The sequence below is a fragment of the Leuresthes tenuis genome, unplaced genomic scaffold (genome assembly GCF_036924035.1).
Source record: "Leuresthes tenuis unplaced genomic scaffold, fLeuTen1.0.hap1 SCAF_16, whole genome shotgun sequence".
NCBI classification, from domain to species: Eukaryota; Metazoa; Chordata; class Actinopteri; order Atheriniformes; family Atherinopsidae; genus Leuresthes; species Leuresthes tenuis.
In genome coordinates, this window is record NW_027325370.1 from 5860658 (window position 1) to 5878328 (window position 17671).

Below are 17671 nucleotides of genomic sequence, written 5' to 3' on the forward strand. Positions count from 1 at the left end.
TTATTAAACCAGCTGACTATCATCGTCTGTGTATTTCCTTTATACATATAAGCTGTATGCTGTGAACAATTTACAAAAGAGAGTCAATGCATACATGTCTAGGTTATGTATCTCCTATCAATGCAAAGCAGCTTACAGAAAACTGAGATGAGCATTTATCACTCACAGGAACAAGGAAGGTTGTAACAGGGTTGCCATTGCAGCAGCTCCACCTAAAGAAGATTAAAGAAGATTGTTTTCCCAAGGCTGCCTTTTGTGCTCGCACACTTTCCCATAAATCATCTGTCAAACAGGAAGGAATCACAGACCGGATCGTATACGTGTTGACCCAAAACCGCTTCACTCCCATTATGTGGTGACAAACACAAGCAAGTTAGAGTGTTTTGGAGCAAAGACAGAGAAAGAGTACTGGGAATGATCAGAGTCATAGAGTTCTGCACAGAATCAGGGGACAGAATCAGAGTGACAGCAGATATCTGATTGTACACTGAGAGTTACCTTTTTAGTGGAGGAGGAGGATGGAGTTAGTAAAATTGGCTGGTTGAGAGGTGGGGAAAGAGAGGGAGATGAAGCATGCCCCGTTGTTTACCACAGGGACCTTGGTGTTGACACGCAGACCACAGCAGAGCTTCCTCTCACTGGCATTTACAGGGTCTCAGAAAAAAAACTTTCTGTTACTTTTTAATCAAACAACAGTATGACTTATAAAGCATGTTTGTGTCTACAATGTGAATTGTCAGAAAATGCAGCACGATTGTTAGTCTCTATCGCTAAACAAACACAGATGTATCTTGTGGTCGGTCTTCAATTCAAGTGTCTTGGTCTTTATTGTTTCTCTATGGGTTGGAGAGCATCCAGGGAGGACAGGACATGGATGACAGAATAGGGAAACACTAGATGCACAAACACAAATAGAGGCATGTGCACACACACAGTCATGCTTGCTACATCTCTGCTCATGTGGAGGCCTAAAAATCAGCCAAATATTTCCCAACAGCGAACTACTGGAGATAGATGCTTTGAAATAACACAGACTTTAACAACACCATACATTTTAAACATAATTTTATTTCAAAAGTACACAAACAGAACCAACATTGTTCCATAAGGCAAAGCTCAGATATTAACAACCACTCACATCAGAGGACTCAAAATCTCATAGTCACAGTTTATGGGTACCACTTGCAAATTATAGATAAAACTTTGTCTTTTTTCTTCATGTACAGTATATAGTAGAACTTTTTTTTTTATCATGAAAACAAAAATATTAGACAAACATGTCATGACGACCCCAGCCACATGAAAACATATTCATTTTCAGTGTTTTCTTTTAATCTTCAGAATCAATATTGTCCATGAAAAGTCAGGGAAAGGTGCATTTGTGTCCCTCCACATGGGTGTTTCGTGGCTCTACTGCCCAGTTCCAAGCCCAGCTACAGACCCAAGCCCTTAGCGGCTACCTGAAAAGACTGAACACTGTAGTGTTAATGTTAGTGGATTTTGCTACACCACTTCTGCCATTTTAAGCTTCTAAGTGCATTGTTTGCAGTGCGTTTGTCCAAATTAAGTTTGACCCAAAAAACTTCTCTGTGCAGCCCATGTGATATCGCAAAAGCACCTTAATGACCATTACTTAGCATCTGTAATACTATCTATTGTCAGTCCTTTCAAATATGTACCTTGGGTACAGATAGTTCAGGACTAGTGAGTTTGTAGATGCTGAGCTGGAATTGGACACGATTTCTTGTGGGGCAAAAGTGTTATTTTCTGTGGTATTGTTTGTGTGCCGAGCCAAGCCAATCCAAGTCAAGCTGTGGATGGAGAGGCGTGGCCAGCTCTGGTCACCTAGTGAGCAGCACCACAACAATGCAGAGCAGTGTTGCCACAAGAGACGGGGTGAGAGTCACGGCTCCTCCACACTCCATTGAGTTCTCCTGGAGACACAGGAGAGGATGACATGGTCAGACATGGAACATTTGGATGAGAAATATACCATGATAGTGAGAGGTGTGTGTTTGTTTATGAAGTATATGTGCTTGTGGGGGAAATACCTCCGGATGGAAAGGGTGGCAGGTATCTGGGCGCCTCCTGTCTTTTTGCATCTTAAGTCGCTCGCATTTGAGGGATTCATTATGTGCAGCTGAAGTTAAGGCAGTAACGGACAAAGTGAACACTCCACAGGGTCTTTTTCTTTTTGCTTGTGTATATTTCTTGTTTGTAATAGAAGGAAAAGCATGTTTCGTGAGTGCAAAATGCAATGAGGTTCAACTACAGGGCAAGGAAGAAAACAGCATGAAAAAAAAGAAAAAGGCAAGTTTGAGTAAAGTTTGATGGGTTTTTTTCTTTGCATAGCAACAGGATAGCTGACTTTATACTGCACTCCACAATAAAATAAACAGAAGAGGAGATGTATAAACAGCATAAAGTTTCAAAGAAATGCACGATGAAGGAGACTCCAGCATGTTTTGTGGTTAAAATCTTTCAGTCTGAAGCCTCTTTGAGCTGCCTGTGTCAGCTATCATGATCACGATTCTGACATCACAGTGTGTGCTATAACATGGTTCAAAGTCACTCACAAAGCCCTTTACTCTCTACATGGTGGAGTGGTGTCTCTGTACACAAGCCTCAGATTTTGTCCCCACAACAATTTGAATTATTTTACCCACAAGATGTGGAATGGAACAAAGTTTTGAAAAATTTCCAACACATTCAAATATCCTACATCATTCCCATCCTAGTTACAGTATGTGGATATGCACTGCCAACAATTCTAACACTGGAAAATCAAAAAGTGGAAAAGGAACAACACCCTTCAATCAACCTGTTCCTATTCGCCCACCATATCTGGGATAGCCCCCTCCCCATTTCTTCAGTCTCTGAAAATTGAAGGATATACATTATCTCGATGGGGTCCATGGTGATTGGCTCAAACATGCTGCAGTCACACTTGTTGTCCACCACCACCATGAAAAGATTACTGCTGGGGATCTGCTGAATCACAAAGGACCTGACAATCACAGCACAGACAGTGAGACAGAAAAAAAGATGAGGAAACAGCCAGGGAGAGAAAGCAGTGAAGAGTGAAATTGGCAGTCAAGGTGCATGGGCATCACATTCTCCACTGAGAGAGGTGATATGTACTGGAGACTCCATGGGATCCATGTCAAGGGGATGAAATATCTTATCGCCAGCTGTCAATAAACACACAGAGACACAGACAGGCTTATACAAACAGACACATGTATACACGCATACATCTCTAATTCTCTCACTCCGTGTTATATCCTATCCAGGGTGAGCATCAATGAAGTGTTGCTGAATATAAAACAGTCCAGTGAGAGCCAAATGTGAACAACACTTTTGTGCACAAAGCTTTCCATGGATGTGTTTTACTGGCCTGAGAGATCAGGCCTTGTCTCGGCCTCCTGCCCAGTGATTTATGTCCATGGACAAGTTTTATGAAGAAGAGAGCTCGTAAAGAGGATCTCCTCTTTCTATCCCCCTTTTTTTTGATCTCTTGCTTCTCTCTTCCCACTTCTTCTGCTACAGCTGGGTGATTTATCAAATTCAATGAAGCATTTGTCAGACCCGAATGAAAACATGAACCTGTTGAACACACAGATGTAAAAACACAGTGTACATGGATACACTTTCTACGCTCTTGTTAAGGGGGACAAAGACGAAGATGGCAAGACCTGACAAATTAAAGCTGGCCTAACATCTACAGAAACATCTCCATCGTCACTGAATTAATAATATGACCAATTTAACCTGACCACTAATGAGCAATCCTTTAGTAGTACTGATCCATCACACTCTAATACAAATAACCCACTGTGACCAACAAACCAAATCAAACCAATCCAGCACATAAACCAATCCAGTGTCTATCAAGGCGAGTTAAGATCTGGTAAGATTTTGGTAATTCATTCTCACCCCAGCACAGTTCCGGGCCAGTCGAGCTCTACCCGCTGACAGAAAGCAGAGCAAACGATCTTAGAGCAAAGACTTTAACACATCCTGACAGCACAGCTGCTGGCCTTGAATATACCCAGTGCTGGAAAAGGAAGTACCATACCGCATATGAATGCACACATATCCCCTAGACACATGCAAGTACAGTGACAGACATCAATGCAGTCTCTCTCTAGCACAAACTTAGATGGTTAAGGTGATTTGTTCTGAACATCGCCTCACTGGACTATGGCTTTTACATTTTGGCCTGCAGGGAAATCGACAACAAGGACATCCACCTACTGAAAGAAAGTAAAGAATGAATTCAATGAAGGATGCTTATATTTCTCAAAGGATTGAATTACTGGATAGCATGACAACCACAACTACACTTACTATGTGGTTTTCAGAAATATCTGACATCACTGTAGGGAAATTTGACCAGTAATTTCTGAGTGCAGCTTTATAATTGTAAAGTGTAAAAATGTATAATGTAATGTCAAAAAGAAATGATGTTATTACATTATTTTCTCTTAAGACTTTTGGGGTAAAAGAGCATCATCTTTTCCAATATTCTCACGATTTTGATCAACTTTACATGATTTCAGTACAAATATTTTAGAAAGACTCAAACAGGACTTTTCCAATGTTTAGCCCCCACAGATGTTGGGAATAGAATGTCTTGGTTGAACAACATGGGTGGAAAAATCATAGAAAATATATGAATGCGACTTAAAAAAAGGAGAAGTTTATTTTAAAGAAAAATCATTTGTGGGACTTTGATGCATCTATGACACAAACATACATCCTTTAGTGTGCACAAAATGAAATAGGAAAGTGCCTTCCTTCTTCATCTCAAAGTGTTCAGAATTAGTTTTAAAAGGTTTTGTTATGGAACAAAAGTAAAAAAATACAGTAATATGCATACGTTTCTAAACAGTAGTGTTACTATTACTGTTACTTGGATTGAAGACATGTAACAGATACATGTTCACCAGCTGAAGCTGTTGTTCGCTTGGACTTCCAGCCTCTCTGTTTTCGTGACATGACTCTGTCATGGTTGAGAGGGAAAAAAAACTGCATATGGAGTCGAGGGATCAGTGTTTTCAAATGGACAAATAGTCCACTTGAAGAAACATTTTTTGTTTTGATTCTCTTGTTTCAGCAGAAAAGCTAAAAAAGCATTCCCGGAGGCCAAATCCTACTATTGGGGCACTTAACCTATTACAGTCTTCACTACAATTGAATGTTTCTAATGCTTTGTCACACCAATGAGGAAGTAATGGACATGTGCAAATAATGACACACATATGCACACATAGAGTCAAAATACTGTAAAGAGTGGTTTAACAGGCAAAGGCTTAGGGTATATTTCCTACAGCATAAAGCATACACACGTGGCTCAATGAAAATACAAGAGAAAGGCCTCAGTCAGTCAGAAACGTGAAACAGATGTTTATCACCAATATCCTCTATTACAAATATGAGCTATAAAATTCCACATAAATGAAATAAAAAGTCCATTTTACTTTGTCGGATTGGTTGTGTTTTATTGGAAGGCAACATGTTTCTTAGAGCATGCAGCACTGCCTGCTAAGCCACTTCCTATGTTATCACTGGAGAAGGATGCCTCTGTCATGTGTGTACACATGGGTGGCTGTGAGTGTTTCAGAAGGTGTTGTGAGTGTGTTTTAGGGTCTGACTGCATCCCCGACCACATTTTAGACCTGGCACCCAGGGCAGTGGTTACCCTGCTGACCTTGCGGGGGTGTACCAGCAGCAGACACACAAGGAAAACACACACACACACATACACACACAAATACAGATTTCTGAGCTCCTTGGCAGTTCCACAGCTGGGAGCAATGAAGGGCCTATTGGAGGGATCCAGAGAACACCCCACAATTGCCTGACAGAAAATCCCAAATTGTTAATGGGGACCACACTCATTTTCCCATTTTTAAAGGAAGCCTTTTTTTTCCACCTCTCTCCCTCATCTTTGAGTGCCTCGTATTTCAAACTGCCGGAGGACAGAGTTAGTGTCTGCATGTGTTCGAGTGTGTGTCTCTGATAGACTGTCTGGATAAAAGTGGTTTCAAAAGAAAACAAATGATTTAAATGTGTTTCCCATCAGCAGGAATTATATAGATAAAATAATGTGAAACGAGAGCTAAAAGAGTAATTAATTTGTTGTTGTTAGCTTCTTTCATGATATACAGTGGGTAGCTGATTACTCAAAACATAGATCTTTTGATTAAATTAGTGTAACTTTGTTCCCATTTGTGTGTCTCATACTTGAAGCAGCCATCACAGTCAATGTTGCCCATGTTCTCTTTGATGGTTCTCTCTGAGACGAAGGCTGGGTACTCCGTGTCGCATGGTACCTGCATGGTCCGACCCATCCTCTGAGCTGAGGCAAGAGGGCAAGGAAGCAGAAGTGAGAAGGAACAGCAGAAGGAAAGGAAGAAAGGCAGGAAGACAAGGGAAAATAAAGAGAGATGGAAGAAGAAAGAGCAAAAGAAGGGTAACAAAAGATTTAGTCAAAGTTACAGAACACCCATTTGAGAGTCAAATTAATCACATAAAATAGTCATTGAAGCAGATTGCAGGCAAACAGTTTTGCACACCACATCCATACAAATATACAAGCAGAACGGATATCAGCCTTTCAGAACCAGTGCAGCCTTTTGTTCTCCTTGAAATATTTCTAAAGTAAATCTAGGACAGCCATTCTCACAACATTGCTTGATCACTCCTGCCACCAAGAGGTTTGAAACAATGCTACAAGAAGGCTGGTTTATTAGTTTTCCAGTAGGGGTGAACATGCAAACTTACTTATTAAATGCAGGCTGACAGTTTTAATACTCAGCTTTATCAGCGTGCTCTTCTCATTCTTACAGCACACAGATTTCGAAAGATGGAGGATTATGTGCGTGATTGGAATGGAGTGGTCTAATTACAGCGAGTCAGCAGCGCAGCATTGTCGTGTGGGTGTGTGTGTTGCATAAAAGCTATATACATGTATAAACGTCTGGGATTAGTTCAGCCCGAGAAGCCGTGTAGATTGGGTTACGGGCTGCTAAGTTAGGGTGTTTCGCCTGTGTGTCACAAGCCTGTGTCTCTGTTGTAAAAAGATATAGAAAGTGCTGCTAAGACCTGAGGCTAGCCAGCTGTGAAATTGTCTCGACTGCTTGGCGAGCAGCGATGCCCAGCTTCACTTCATTCAGGATTAAAGTGTGCAAGGAAAGCATTTTATAGACTTTCGTATTGTGGGTTTTTTTCTCCCTCCCTCTCTCACATTCACTAAATATTTTATTGGTTTTGGCTACAATTAATACTACAATATGATGCTGCTTTGTGAGGCTTTCATTCCAGACAGGCAAATAGTATTCGACACTTCATAAAGCATGAGGAATCACAGCATTCGTCTGGCAGTAATAATACGAGAATGTGCTTAAAAGACATAAAACCAGAGGAAAAGAAAAACATAGAAAGAAAGACTTTTTTCTACATTTACATAAAATATATTGCCTCACTATTATCAATATAACATTTATCCTACAAGATTACAAAAACATCAAGTATAACCCCCATCTAGACACATGCACATATTTGTATGCATACAAACAGGCACCGTCGAATGCACATAAAACCCCTGTCCTGTTCGGACCAGTTCTCTTTATTTGCTTTTTTAAATGGTCACACTGTGACAGGCCAGGAGGAGAAGGACAGGGAATGATAGAGAACTCAGGAGGTCAGTTCTGATGACATTCATCCAGCGTGCAACAAACCTTGTTTCACTTTAATTTAAGCAGAGTTATTGTGAAACTGTGTGCATGATGTGTTATTCCTCAGATTGTCACTTCAGAAGAACCCACCCCAAAATTAACAAGGTGGTTTTCTAAAAAAGTCAATGAAAAAAGGGAACAAATTAACAAAGCATTTTTTTTAATGCTTTTTTCTGTTTCTTTTTTTGTTTTTCTTAAAGATACAACAAAAACCTTTAAAAAAACAAGCCTTGAGATGGTTTGGTTAAATTTAAGTTTAAACAAAAAAAGAAAGATTATCATTAAAAACAATTAGCACACTTCCAATTTACTATCATTATTATACAGGCAAGATACTAAAAGTTCAGTTGAAAAAAAAAGTAAAAATTGAAAATAGTTCAGGTCTGAAAAAGTGTGCATGTGAACACATGCACAAAAGTACATTTCTGATTACTTTCTTAGATGCTCTGATTATAATATTTGATGGCATTTCTCAAATTATTTAAATTATCTAAATTTTTTTGTAATTTATTTATTGTAGTGCCGTGTACATCCCATATTGTTTGAGAATTGACTAAGTCCTTTTTTAAAACTGTGATAAGACAGTGAAAATAAAATGAGGACCAGTCTCTTACCTTTAGAAGTGAGGTCAGAGTTCCACCAGCTGTACAAGTTGAATTCAACCAGGAATCTAAATATGGAAATGACGATGAACACAACATTTCTCTCCAATGTTTATGTAACACAAACCGTTGCGAGGCTGAATTTCTCCAAGAGTGCAGAAGATCACAGCTGCTTACATTTGCACATGGTAACTAATCTACTATTTTAAAAGTAAAGGCTTAATACCATATCCTTTACAGACATTTACAGAAAATTATATTTACTGTATGTCGTTCTCTCCATGATGTTGTGATATCACTACTGCAACAATTCATGCAAATGTAGTCCAATTTCATAAAACTGCTGCAACTTTCCTTCTAGTCTAACAAATCACTATATTTCACTCAAATTCAATAAAGCTGTTCATTAATTCCCCTTAATTCCTGTGATTTCAGGAAATCAAGATGAAGATCCTGCAAAGAATGATTTTATACAGGATTCACTTTGAAGTTTTATAGAAAAACTGGCTAAAAAAAATCTGTTTTTTGTATATAATTTTATGTGAATAAAACATGTTGTTATTAACATTTATTTTCATTATATATTTTCATACTGGCTGTACTGATTCTGATTTTGAGCTGCAGAAACATTGCATTTTGAAAATACTCGTCAAATAAAACACATTTGGTGTATGGTTACACTTTGATCCCTTGATTTTCGTACAGTTACAGTTTTCCTTGCTTGAACCACTTAATAGCAAAAACACCTAAAACAATATGTAATCAAATATATTTTAAAGGTTTGCATCAAAACAGTTTTGTGCTGCAACAATCCCAAAGGAAAATAACAAAATTCCACATGTACTGATGCGTACATGAACAATCTGACAGTTTTTTATGTGAGTACATCATTTTATATCAGCTCTAAAATTTTACAATTACTGTTATGATGTAATCAAGTCACATCATTACCTAAATCACTGCAATGTGTTAGTGTGAATGTTGAATTTCATGTGAAACAATGTGAAAAAAACATTAAATATTGCATTGACTGTATAACTGCATACATCTGTCTAGATCTAGTTTGTGTGTCTCTAAGTAGGAATTAATATGCTTATAATTCATTAGAAAGTAAATGGAAGGAAAATTAGGCACATAAAGATATACTTTGAAAGCAAAACTATTGTCTTTGCTGTGTCAAAATACAAATTTATCTCACAGAAGGCATACCCCCCATGATGCATTGTGTCAGTAATGGACCACCCAGCAGGACCTAACCACAACCACAGTGCGGCATCACACGAATACCCTCGTTACAGGAAACATCAGGTAGCCATTACTGCTTATGATCACAGAGAATCTCATCAACATACTGTACTAACATGTCTTATGTGAAGACTTCGAAACAGGCACATGGTTAATATACAGTGTCTCATAAACTTACAGCTAATCTCAGAGCAGAGAGGCAGGACAAGAGGACAAGTCCTCAAAACCACATGTATCCCAAGAGCTTATGCTATCACTGAACAGACTTTATCACAAAAAAAAAACCTCTTACATGACAAACTCAGTTAGGATCCACTTCACAGCTGAGAAGAAAGCGAAGTAAGGCTATAGAAAAGAAGCGTGAGAAAATATTAATTGGACATGAGTTGTTTATGCTGTAATATATAGGCTTGACATTGTACTACATGGACTGTTAACATGGAAGTTGGAGTGCGTAAGAGAATGTCGTACTCACATCCAGCAGTGTGTGTCCACTGTCGCTGCTCTCTGAATAGACCCAACAAAGCGCCTGGTAGTCATATAAAGTGACCCTGAGAAGAAAAAGATGGTGAAGAAGAAGAAGAAGAAGAGAGAAGATCATTAATAGAGACAGAGATTTGACTTTTAAAACTTTTTTTTTTTTAGAACCAAAAAGTTCAAATACATCTCGATTCACACATTCGCTCTTTTATTACATGCCTAAAGGGCCTTTTGAATCACTGTTGGAGCAGAAAGTGAAGATCCCACCCCTGCAATAACTGCCAGGTTATCTAGATGTAATATATTGGATGGATATGGAAAGAATGGGAAAAGGAAAGCGAATCAAAGCCGAGAGCTTTCTGAGAGGTTCCTCAAAGTAATGTAGGAAAGTGTCCGTGTGTGTGTGTGTGTGTGTGTGTGCGTTGGGGGGGGGGGGGGGGGGGGGGGGGGGGGTTAGGGGGGGTTGGTAGATGATTAGAGGGATATTGGAGGGATATCAGAGGATTTAAGGGCTTAGTGGACCCTGAGGGTGTGAGATCTATGTCTGTCTGGGTGGGGTTACTGCAAGGTGCCCTAACTTGTACACACACATCACCTCACTGGACGTTCTTTGTTGTAGCACATGGAAAATGTCTGATATACCTGACGATACTTGTGTGTTAGCGTCTGTTCTTGCATGCATGTAATGTCTGAGTGGGCCCATTTTATCTGTAGCCCTGGGCGATGTTCAGACCTCAGTCACAGCACTGATGACACACAGCTCTAACACACCACCAGGAATCAATTAGTGCTAAGCCAGGCCACATAATGTTGTTAGCAGCTAACTTAGACTAAAGTAACATCTGTTTATGAACGAGTGTGTGTTTGCATGGATACATGATCAATGTTTATGTCTGTGGGTGCATGAATATTTTCATAAATTTCTCTTTGAAATGCTTGTTTGAATGATGGATAATGCTAAAGTCATTGAAAATAATTAGTCATTATGCTTACAGTTTGTGTTCAATTCAAATGCCGTTTGACATTATTTTTTAAAAAACAATCAAAACAGAAACTGTGCCTAAAATGCAACAGTTTTCTACAGATGACTCTGGGTTTAGACAGGTCATATTGGATTCATTAGTATTAAGATCTCAAGGCTTTGTTGCTCATCATATTAATACTTCACCTACACAAATCATATTATTCATTTGTCATAAGTCCTCCTCAGTCTTAAACATCCCATCATCAAACATTAAATAATCAGTGGAGCATGCACTTAGGCCTCTCTGTTGTCATGGATGGGTCTGTAAACTATTTGCTGTCAGCTTTTGAGGTTCATTCCTATGATATAGAGTCACTGTGGATGAATTGTGCAATGATTTGTCACTGATCTTTAAAACCAAGACAACATGGCAGAAATCTCTTCACCCATGGCCTGAAGGCAGAAGTGAATGTTGGGTATAGACCTGCTGTACAGTTGGAAATGTGGATGTAAGCGTCTGTGCAATATAAATTCACACATAGCACTGTGACTACATAAAGATTGCACAAATTTCACATCATCCCACAGTGACTCTGTGTTCAAACTACAATTTATGTGTATCTGTTTCTGCTTTTCTGTATTTCTGCTCTGGGAAACTGGGAAAGGTACCCTTGTGGATTAAATTTCTAAATGAATTGCAGAATGTCGCCACCCACTGCTCCTGGCGTTTTCCAGGAGACACAGCTTTACAACAAGCACAATATGCATGTCTCTGTGCCCTCATTTGTGTATGCGTGTGTGTGTGTGAGACTTCACGTTTCTTTTTAATTCTTTTGTTTCAGGAAAAGATTTGTTCTAATCCCTTAATGGAGAAATGCACCGAGTGCAGGGTCGGAGTTCAGCGCTGAATGGCTCAACTGTCAGCACAAGGGGAGACATGCTCTCATTCTGCGGCCTGCCTGATATCATGCACATGTATTTACAAAGATACATACGCACTTGAGCTTGCAGGTCTAAGTACATGCTCACACACAAGCAGTTTGAAATCCTTACCTCTTGAAAGAGCCCATCTGCAGGAGTTTACTCATTACAGCTCCTTCTGCTTCACCAAAAAATGTTCCTGTCTAAGAAAGAAAAGGCAGAAACGGTCTTTATTCAAACAAGTCATGAAAACCAGATTTCAATTTTAAGAACATTGTTCATACAGTTGGAAACACTTTCAAAGTTCAAAAAGTGACACATGCATAGTTGGGATCGTCCACGATATAAGTCTTCAATTACTTCATAGTAATTATTGAGGATGTATTGATCAAATGATGGTGTGATTACTTCTGGTTGGCCTTATTGTACTTTGGATATAACTACTCTAGCTTCGACATAGCATTTAAGGGAAGCCCCTTCTTACTTCTGACACTTTCACTTAGCTTTGACACTGTTTTTCATTATCACAGCTCTTCTTACCCATGCAATAAGCTGCAGGAAATTTGAAACACAACAATGTGCAAGTGAACAATGTCTGCAAGTCGATTTGTATTAAAAATATTATGTTGGGTACAGTGTCATGCTAGAGGTGATTCAAAGTAAGGGCGACCAATGAAAAAAAGTCTGAACTTTTGTAAGAAGGACTTAACACGGTCACGTCCAAAACAATTGCTTTCATGGCAAAACTTAGCTAGAACAAGCCCAATTCAAGAATATTCTATTTCTTTCGCCCAAGAGGTTATGAATGGATTTGCATGAAAACTTTACAAGGGTTGGAGCTTGGCCAAACTTACAAGTAGTTGCTTTCTGGTGTCAACATGGACCGGAATCCAAGAATTTCTTTATTCAGCTTTGCCAAAGGTACAGTATGTAATCTTAGATTGTTTTTGCGTTACATGTCATAACTGTATGCGTTTTAGAATATTTCTAAACACAAAAATCAGCCTGAAATCACACAGACTGCGGTTGACCTACCCCTGACCCCTACTCACCAGAACTGACTTACTCCTGACCCCTTACACATTCAACCCGACATCATGATTAATGACACTCATGTTACCATATTAGTTCATGACATTTTTGCTTAATGACAAGAATGAGACGAAACGCCTTGACACATAGACTCTAAATGCTCTGTCTCTCCAGAAGATAAAATTAAGCATAGGAGCGAGCAAGTGAGAGAAAGATGAAAAGAACATGCAGGGGCAAGGAAGGGCAGTGACAGCCAGCGGACTGGCTTCTGGATGAGCCAAAGTCAGAGTGACAGCATGCTTTATGGTGGGGCACTGTAATGACAACAATACTACGTACAGGATGCAGAAAGAATATACACAGAGACATAAGTCTACATTTAAGAATTCAGATTTCTCCTTTCAGAGAAAACAAAAAAAATAAAGTTTCAAACTATGACTTTTTTTAATAATCATGTGAGCCTTTTTCCTTGTGTAAAGTCTTATGGGCCTCTCCTTGTGTATCCATGTCTCACCAGAGAATAGTCCTCCGCAACCAGAACGAAGCCGTTGTTATCAATTAGGTAGCAATTAATATTCTGTCAAATAGAGAATGTCGTGTTAGGGCAAATGTGAGAAGCAACAGTCCTGGATTAATGGAAGGTCGACTGGGAAAAGAAAAGTTGACTAACCTCATCATCACAGCTTATGGAGCATTTTCCATCTAATGCAGCACACTGAAATATGACAAATAAATATATTTAGGTACTGTAGTATATCAGCATTTGAAGTGGGCATCGCAAACAAACAAGGCAGATTAGTTGAAAAAGTATGTGCCCTTTGTCAGCTGAAAATCCATCAGGATTGATTTAAACATTATTTGTAGAAAGTTTAAAAAAGGTTAACAGTTTTTAAAAGGTAGAATTCTGAGCTCATATGCAAACATTTCCCTCATGATCCCATAGCTGTCCATTTCATATATGAAAAAATAAACAAAGTACAAAAAGGTTTACACAGCCCCAGCTTTGACTTGGACCAATCTGTACGAGACAATTCAAAACAGCCATAAGGGGGCATTCATGTCCATGCAGTCACAAAGAAGAGTAGGAGCAAGAGTAGGAGCACAGGGCAAATTCAAATATTTTTTTAAGCAAAGCTGCCACATGTTTTTTGTTTTTGCAGTGATGGTTTTTGTGTGACAGTAGACACAGAATCCTCAGGAGCAGGTGTGAGAGACAGCGGCAACTGCTTCTCTCTTTGTATTCAAGGGGATATGATGGGTGAAAAACCAATTTAAGCTCCGATGAGCTCTGCTTCTTCGCTATCAGACACTGAACATGCAGCAACTAGGCCCTGGCTCCAGCTGCACAGGGGAAAGGATGGAGTCTGCAGTATGTTCCATGGCTCTACAGGGTGGTGTGATCAACATCGCTGAGCCGATTGATATCCAGATTAACTCTGATGTTTTGAAGGAACTGATACAGTTTGGGAAAGTTAGCAACTGAGTCACTATAGATGTGAGTTAAAAACTATTGCATGGAGGAATTAGAAAACTCAACAAGAATGAAAATCAAACAAGAACCCACAGAACTGAACTCAATCAGTGCCTCTTAAGATGCTTAAATGTTTTAAGTTTAATTTGCTTGCTTGTAAGACAGTTGTGACAGTTTATCATGGTCTGCGTCTGTACAACATTTGGGAAGGATTTTGTTGGGGAAGGATATAACAGAATATTGCTATCGGATTACTTGGATTAGATTCTTTGCGAGGTAGTAGCTTTCTCAGCTTCTTTGGTTGCTTATCTGCAAAGCAGCAGTGGCTGGGGATTAAACAGAGTATGAGGACTACAACTAAACTTAAGACAGCTAAAAGTCAAAAGAAAATGTAAGAATAATAAGGATATTAATAAGCCTTTCAAAAGAATCATGTTGACAGATACAGTACTGGATTGTTAGTAATTAATTAATGCAGTAAAAGGTTAAATGTATGCATGTCTTCACTCAACAAAATTTTTTGGGCAACACTTTATCTAATCTGTTTTTAATTGAAAACAGATGTAGAGCTGAAACACTTGGCCGTCATGAAAAATATTGAACTGATTTCCACAATATTCCAGGAAAGTCTTCATCTGTTTTGGACAAAGCAGATGTGAAAATGGGGGTTTCTGAGATGAATGACTATTTTCACAGTAGACAAATTCAGACTTTTCTGAGAAATTTCTCTTGAACCAGACTGAGTGGTGCAAAGGAGAACTTCCACCCGCTGCTTACTGACTCTGCCCTCTAACTGAAACAGCACTTTTTCCTCAAAGCTCAGACAAAAGAATCCCGTTTGCTAAGAGCACGATCATTGATGAAATCTGCTGTTTGTAGTTGTGATCTCTCTCTTTCGAATGCTCTAAATAGCAGTGCATGACTGCGGAGCGTTAAGAAATGAAGAATGCTGTGACGCTGACAGCCCATCATCACTGCATGAACACACAACCACTAACAACTGACAAAGAATGTGGAAGCAGCCATTTAAAAACATGAGACCCAAAAGCTGAGTTTACACCAAGTGAAATCCATTGAGCCATTGAGCATTAGACTTGATGTGCTTTGTGTCATTCTAATTTTGGTGAGTAGTACTATTTACACAGCTCACTGCCAGTTTGTCTGTTCAGCACATGACAATCAAAAATTTAACAGTTTGAATTTATTTTTTTCACTGAGCACTGCTTCAACAGTGGATGAGATGCTGCTGCTACGTGCTAACCATTCTGTCCGCGTGAATGTAGTTATCTAAAAATGGTCAAAACTTGCTCGTTTTCATTCTGTTGTGCTTTAGATGCTGTGTTTGCATTGTTGGAAACGGTTTTGTTTGACAGAATTTTGTCCATAATGTTTTCTTTACTACAGCTTTGTGAAAGACACATCCCCTCACTGTGTAAGGCTAGGCTGTGAGAGTCTTATCCCTGGCAATGTGTGTTCTTAAATTTTGGGGGTGTAGTTTCAGGGTGTTTTCAGCTGTGGATTTCAAGGATTTCAAGAGTTACTTCACCTTCACATAATCACTCACATGGGAGTCTTCTTGTTTGAATTTATTGGCAAAATTTGCATTTTATGGATCAGAAAAGCGGGGTCTATCTAAATACTGTTGTCAATTACTGCAGTTGCCTATGTTACTTTAGGTTATTTTTAGATTTCTAAGTCTGTTTGCACTAAACATGGGAGTTTATATATATATGCCATATATGTAAACATTAGTCATGTCTGTTTGACTATGTATACCTGTCTGCTGGCTGTCCAGAATTTCCTTTGAAAGAACTCCAGTTTCATCTGGATGCCCACAGCTGAAAGAGAAACAACACCATCAACATCAGATGTGCTGTTGAAACAAGTCATGCATGCTCTTGAAGTTGAAGTGTAATTTACTCATAGTATATTACTACTACATTGTTCATTAACCCCAATGAAAAAAAAAGTTACAAACAATAAAATTGCAACAGATCCCTGCAGGACAAAAAGCCCATTACATCATACATGTGTCAGTACATTTTTCTGAAGGGCTGATGTGTGACTGAGTGTGTCTATGCAACACTGCACTATATGCATACAAACGTTTCTAACCTCTCTTAAAATTTCAAATTATACCAAAACAGACCCCCCCCCCCCCTTGAGTCTGCTTCCACGCTGTTATTCTGATATGCTTTTCTAGTTTTGGTATACAGAGCTGCTCTCTCTTCCATCAGATTCAACCCAGCAGGTCCCTAAATACAAAGATCTGGCCAGAATTCCTTGCCTGGGAAATGCAGTTCCTGACATTAAATGTGTCGGCTTGTTCAGAGTTGGCTGTGGAAAGATTGACACATTCACCACAGACTTAAACTTCCCTGCTCTTTTTCTAATCCTCCTCTCCTTATTCCCCCTGCCACTAAGACTTAGAGGAGCCTTGCTTTGTCTCAGTGGGGGTGTGCTATACTTTGGGAGTCAGTAAATCTTTCTAGGAGAACACTTCACTCAAATGAAAAACAGACAGTTTGTAAAAATGGATGGAAATGTGCCATTTGACTATATTATGAAACAAATATATTTGTGCTGATGGATGCAACATTCTTTTTTGTGACATCCATTTTGACTTCTTAAGTGATTTATTTCAGTGGGAAGTTATTTTCATGGATCCTCCCCTCCTTTTGCATCTTTTGCAAAGGACAACTCATGTGAGAAACTCCACCACAACCCTGCAAATACTGACTTTTGTGATTATTAGCACTGACAATCACATTTTTGTGACAGTTTCATGAAATGTCACCAGACTGTACTCCTATAGTAGTTATTTCCATGTACAGGTAGACAAAAAAAGTTAAGTTTGTGTTCAGGACACACATCTGTAGACGTCATTGGCTAATATGACAGGAACATGTCTCAAAGTGTCAGGACGGAGGCAACAAAAGGCTGTAAAAGTAGGTGGTACTAAAAAGAAACAGCTGGAGAGACATTTTTCATCTAATTAGGTTAACTGGCAACACATCAGTAACAGATCAGTAACGTGATTGAGTATAAAAGGAGCACTTTTGAGAAGTAATAGTGGTAGTAGTTCAACAATCTCCAAAAAACTGTCTACAAACTGTGGAGAAATTTAGAAATAACGTACCTCAATGTAAAATCCCAAAGGAATATTCCATCATCCACAGCACGTAATATCAAAAGAATATGAGAATCTAGAGAC

General features: G+C 39.0%; 1 protein-coding gene across 1 annotated transcript in view; it reads right to left on the reverse strand.

Moving 5' to 3' along the window:
* Positions 1-1108: 1108 nt before the first annotated feature.
* Positions 1109-17671, reverse strand: part of cacna2d3a (calcium channel, voltage-dependent, alpha 2/delta subunit 3a) — a 117711-nt gene continuing 101148 nt past the window's right edge. The window contains exons 26-36 of the mRNA XM_072367437.1: positions 16234-16295; positions 13657-13701; positions 13501-13563; positions 12087-12157; positions 10065-10140; positions 9882-9934; positions 8357-8412; positions 6250-6364; positions 2895-3007; positions 2052-2134; positions 1109-1934 (exon numbers count right to left, since the gene is read on the reverse strand). Of these exons, the coding sequence (XP_072223538.1) occupies positions 1842-1934; positions 2052-2134; positions 2895-3007; positions 6250-6364; positions 8357-8412; positions 9882-9934; positions 10065-10140; positions 12087-12157; positions 13501-13563; positions 13657-13701; positions 16234-16295 (830 nt within the window). The 3' untranslated portion in view covers positions 1109-1841. The remainder of the gene's footprint in view (positions 1935-2051; positions 2135-2894; positions 3008-6249; positions 6365-8356; positions 8413-9881; positions 9935-10064; positions 10141-12086; positions 12158-13500; positions 13564-13656; positions 13702-16233; positions 16296-17671) is intronic.